This window comes from Anarrhichthys ocellatus, unplaced genomic scaffold (assembly GCF_004355925.1).
Source record: "Anarrhichthys ocellatus isolate YVR2014 unplaced genomic scaffold, GSC_Weel_1.0 scaffold84, whole genome shotgun sequence".
NCBI lineage: Eukaryota > Metazoa > Chordata > Actinopteri > Perciformes > Anarhichadidae > Anarrhichthys > Anarrhichthys ocellatus.
The window spans coordinates 1,398,890-1,404,593 of NW_022280114.1; the positions used below are offsets into that span (position 1 = coordinate 1,398,890).

At 44.9% G+C, this 5,704-nt stretch overlaps 1 protein-coding gene across 1 annotated transcript in view; it reads right to left on the reverse strand.

Moving 5' to 3' along the window:
* Positions 1 to 375: 375 nt before the first annotated feature.
* tmem170b (transmembrane protein 170B) overlaps positions 376 to 5,704 on the reverse strand; it is a 25,767-nt gene continuing 20,438 nt past the window's right edge. Inside the window, exons 2-3 of the mRNA XM_031874872.1 lie at positions 5,143 to 5,313; positions 376 to 2,543 (exon numbers count right to left, since the gene is read on the reverse strand). Of these exons, the coding sequence (XP_031730732.1) occupies positions 2,413 to 2,543; positions 5,143 to 5,313 (302 nt within the window). The 3' untranslated portion in view covers positions 376 to 2,412. The remainder of the gene's footprint in view (positions 2,544 to 5,142; positions 5,314 to 5,704) is intronic.

The following is a 5,704-nucleotide window of genomic DNA, read 5'->3' on the forward strand; positions in this document are numbered from 1 at the left end:
ACACACACACACACACACACACACACACACACACACACACACACACAGACATGCAAAAAACAGCTTCACAGAGACTCCGTCGCCGTGACAGCAGGTCGTCAGCAGCAACTCACATTTGGTCCCTGAAATTGAGCTAAAACATTCAAAATAGGTCGTGTGGACAGTGTGCAGAAGGTTCAGTGGATGAAAAAGGGGTCGAGTGATGTTTCAGATGACTTTCCTCTAATTTTACACTTTAATTTTGGGAGGAAATTAGGATGGAGAACGTGTCAAGTGCAGCACATTCATCCTTTTTCAAAATCCACAATCATCTTCCAGGCATTCAGGCCGCCACTTCATTTCTGTGCAATATCGCCCTCTTGTGTGCTGAGCTGGTACTGACGGTGAGCTTGACATGGCATTACATAACTCATGTGAACATTATGATATTTTAGAGATGCAAAACCACACACCGCTTAACGACACAAACGTCCTTTCTTTGTCAAATTCATACTAACTTTGCAAGTTGCGCCGCCACGTCTGCGGGTCTGCGGCTCCAGACAACGTGCAAACGTTTCTAAAAAGTGAATAAAGTGAATAAACCGTGGCTGTGACATTAATGGAATGACACGGAGATGATAAATAAAGCTAGAACGTGAGCGGTGCTTTGGCATTGCGACCGGACTCCTCTCATCCCGCTGCACACAAGAGAATCAGTTTGAGATTTGGGAGAAACCTAGAGCTTTAAACTGAAATACAAACTAGTGTATCTTTCTAGTCACAGTAATGCATGTATAACGATGTATTACCGGATTGGGTCACACCAGGAGCGGTATCAGCGCAGGTTGTGCTAAAAACAAGGCAGATTCATTTCAGTGCAATATGCAAAGTCAAACTTAAGGAACATGGGTTGATAAACAACACGGAGAAAAGAGGAAGCCATAGAAAAGATGGCCGCCTTGAGCAGCAGAATCCGTCCGAACTTCACCGGGCAGGGATGGCTTTCCGAGGGGGAAATTCATAAAGTAGCAGACCATGTCAGAAACATCACGGCTGGATTCCAACGTTATCACAAAAAATCTGCACCAGACGCAGAAGAGTTTGTCTGAAAATGTGACTCTCGAGCAGAGAGAAAATGAAGCTGGAAACTGCAGCCAGTTAGCTTAGCTTAGCACGAAGACCTGAAACAAGTAGCCTGGGTCTGCCTACTAGGAAATGTTGGGTACCGAACTCTGTACTTTTCAGGGTACAGACCGAATTACGTCGGTACCACCGAGTAATCGGTACCCTGCCCGACTACCGGGACCTCTTAAGTGCACTGATTAGTAACTTGACATCTCGTTTGTTTAATACAAAGTGTAAGAACGCACAACTTGTTGATTTACAGGGGGCTATGTGGCAGACTATTTCTTGGCTTGCCACAGCTGCTTTTAGCTCCATTAGGTTGCAGCGGACAGTCGGGTACATAAAACATAAACATAAACATAAACAAACGAGATGCATGACATGTTAATGATTGAGCTTTAGAGGTGCTAGTAGGAAGGTTTTTGTTGCCATTGGAGGGAGCCAGGCTAGCTGTTTCTAGTCCTTATGCTAAGCTAAGCTAACTTTCGAGCTTCATATTTACCGTACAGATGTGAATCTAACTCTCAGCGAGAAAGTGAGCGAGGTTATTTCCCGAAATATGTCGAAATATTCCTGGGTGTGTCGTTGGCACATCGAATCAATATTTCAAACCAACCGAAGCGCCAGTGCTGGTTTTTCTCTCCTCCACGTCTACTGATTTCACACCACGTTAGGCGTAGGGCGTCTCAAACATTTACAAAGTGCAAAACTCAAAGCTGCGGGTCGATCGCGCAGCTTTAAAAAAAACCGTTGAAGGGAGAAGGAATGACCGTGGTGAAGACCTAGAGGTGAGGCTGATGTTCAATACTGAAGAAAAATGGCGTTTTTCGCTGACGATCAAATGTCGGGTTGTCACTCCCTGAACACCACTCATTGCTCAACTTTTGTTCGAAGGAGATCGCCAGGTCATCCTTACAGGTCATTACGCTGCTGTTTTTTTTTCTTTTTAAAAGGAGGTGTGTCCCCGTCCCCCCCCGTCCCCCGCGCCCCCAAAGGTGCAACAGAAAGCCTTCAAGAGTCAGTGGCCATAAAAGGCATCTGGATGTCCCAGAGAAGGCTGTTGGCACGAAGAAGTGATGCAACTCTGAAAAAAAAGCATGGCTTTCAAGTCCAGGAGCTGAGGATGGCGGCGTCTCCGCCTGGCGCTCACGCTCACGCTCCAGCCATCCAGCCCCCCCTAAAGGTCCAGAGCATCTTCTGCCTCCTCTTCCATCTGCGAACCACCAAAGAAAAGTCTTCGATTGGCTCCGATGTGGCTCGCTCTCGCCTCAGCATCAGTGCTGCAGCTTGTCCAGTGAAGGTTCCTCTTCACAGAGTGGCGAGGACGCGTGAGAAGGAGATGATGACGGAGAGGGCGGTCTGGCCCACGCCTAACACCAGGGCCTCCAGCGGCGCCATGTCCTTCCCCGCCACGCGGTACACCCCCGCCACCGCCGCGCCTGAGGGGGGGGAAAGCAAACAGAGACACCATTACTGCAGATCGTCCAACGGGGACAAACACGTCCGTCCTCATCTTTTCAGCCTCGCGCCGGGGGAGTCAATAGCTCTGCACAAAAGTCACTCTTTTAGTGTTTGAATATTGGTTGTTTGATGTTTGAAGCGTTTGTGTGAGGACGTTGTTCAACGCACAGCCACACACTGTGTTCACGCTTATCCTAACGTCGTCATGGAAACACAGTAGACAGCAATAAGTGGAATCTCTGATACCAGGACCAAAACAGAGTGGCCTGGTTGTAGTTTAAAACTAAACAAAGCTGAGAGATAAAGTGGGATTTAAGAGGTCATATAATCAGCTTTACACTATGAGCAATGGGGCCAAACACAAACACACAATCGTGGTTATTTCTGTCCCTGTCTTTGTCTGTGCTCCTTTTCTTTTACTGTAGTTTAAAGTGCCCTAGTTGGAAAAAGGTCAGGATTAAGGAATATTGATTTATACATTTATTTATTGTCCAAGTTGTAATCCTTGTTCATTATTTTATCAATTAACTTCTGTAGTTTTGAGAAATAAATGTATTTTTCTTATTTCTCTCTTTTGTCTTCCTGTAAAATATTAGGATATTCTGAATGAACTCTGACGTATTCACACATTTATCTTATTATACGCAACTAGCTAAGACCATTCTACAGCATTAGCTCGAGGACATTTAATACGCACACGTTAGATTCATTTTGACGTACACTCCGAGGTTATCATCATCTCCAACGTCCATCACTAAATAAACATCTGCAAATCTGTTTGAAATCAATCAAAGTTTTCCTTCAGTATCAAAGTACTCAGGTGACGGTTGCCTGTACGTTCATGGTACATTGTAAACAGTAACCGCTAGGGTCTGATTCGCCGTACTTTGTTTTTGGTATTAATTTGACAAAATGTAGACATTTTTAAAAATCATCAGTGTCACTTTGCTGCTACTTTAAAATCAAAATGTGATGTTATCGTTTTAATAAAATCTGATCAGAACACACCCACACAGTCCTGACTTAACAGAATAGCTGAATTTGAAGTAAAAGGTAACATTTGTCGCTCAGCGTGCGGGGGCTTTAGAGGTTGGTGTTTTTTCTCTCTAACACTGCGTGACCTTTCCTGTCTTTCTGCTCGGCTGAGACTGCACGCTCAGCTCTTCCTCGCTTAGACTGTAAGCCAGGCCGGTGCTCACATGGAGACTGAGGGGTGTGTGCTCACAGTCAATAGTCTGCTCTGCCTGATTGCTACACATTAATAATAAAGCGCCCTTCTATTTTTGGGGGGTGGCCATCTTGCATCCCTGACGGAGAGTGATTCATTCAGCTGGCCTCGGATAGGTTCGGGTCTGTTTACACACGCGCTGTGATCACACCGCACTACAGCCAGTGGAAGGTAATAAAGGACGAAGCAAGGCTTAAGTAACATCTGGTGCATCTGGTAACAGGCAGACACACTATGGAGTGTGTTCAGATAAACAAATACAAACAAAAAGGTAGCCAGAAGATGCAGGGCAAGACGCTAGAACTTTACTTTTAACTTAACTTTATTTTAGTTTTGTGCTGTAATTCTATATTATAATTTTGGGACTTTCATTGGTATAGAAATATTCTTATTATTTAATCTAAAGCTACATGTTTATGAGGCCACATATGCTGCAATCATTTTTTGATTATTATAATGTTGTGCTGGGTACTGAACCTCAACACTATTTTGTTACCAGCCAAACTCTGGCATGAACCGTCTGATCATAACTTTGTTTATTCTTTTCACACACACATTTTAGACAAAGTTCTAAGGTTGTCCGGCTGCTTGTCTTTAGACAACATTCATCATTTGAGATACTTTGACTTCTTTTGTGAAATGCTTTCTCATTCAAAATAGCCTACACTGAGGAATCTATTGCTTCACTGGACTACATTTACCATCAACACGGCAGGTTTTTCCTTTAAAGGAGACGGGGGACCTTGCTTCGCCTTGTTAGAGTCATATTTAGAAAAGAACAGTCAAATCAGTTGGAGCAGAGGCCCAAATATCCTGACTTGTACCCCTAGTTTGGTTCGAAGTCCATTACGGCTACAATTATCCTACAATTCCCACGATGCCTTTCGCTGTCATCTTGTTGTCAGACTATCACACTGAGTAGTGCTCGCTGTGACCCGTAAACTGAATAGCTGAAGTGCTCCTTTAAGGCCCCTGTCATTTCAGTTCATATCATGATTGAATTACTGCAAACTCATTCCTCGGGGCCGCTGGGGATCCTGGCTCGGTTTGCCCAATTTGTAAGTCAGCCACTGCAGGTGTCATGTTGGCACTAGTTGCTAAACATTTCCCAGCCCTTAAATTGTCATTACATTTCCTAAAGCGAAGAAAATAGGAAGGTAAACAATAAAACAGGGGTCTGAACTCGCCCCGTCGACTCCTGTCTCCCTCTGTGTGACGGGAGTCGACGCTCTCCTTCCCTCCCCGTCACCTCCCGTCTTCGTCCAGGCTGAACCGGACGCTGAACGCCGTTGAGGTCCGTCCAAAAAACAAAACAAATGAAGACTTGTGTAGAATAAAAGTGGACTTACTGGTGATGACGCCTCCGGAGAGGGAGGCCAGGAAACCCGCGCTGACCAGCACCAGCGTGATGAGGCGGCCCCTCTTGTGGCGCTGCAGCATGACCAACATGAGCAGCCCCACCGCCCCGTGGAGGAAGAGCGAGGAGAAGAGACACCACAGGAACACCCAGTACCACATCTCTGAAAACACATCAGATACAATGTGAGAAATTTATATTATTTATATATACTTTGTAATTCTCCTCCACTACATTTCAGAGTAACTTCTGACTCCTCGAGCTGTGAAGATTAGTCAATTAATCGATCAAAAGAAAATATATCAATCAACTATTTAGATAATTACTTAATTGTTTAAGTCGCTTTTTTGTACAAAGGTGACCGGTGGAAGAGAGAGTGTAATCAGAGATGATGTTCATTTGCATTAAGGGAAATGCAGAATCCAGTTCGTGCAGAGCTTGGTCCACACTACGGACTAGAAGTCAGGATGTCTCGGCCTCCGCTGCTTAGACTTTGTTAGATCCGGAGGTTCTCTGGCCCGATACGGGGCTACCTACTGACTCAGCTCTCTATT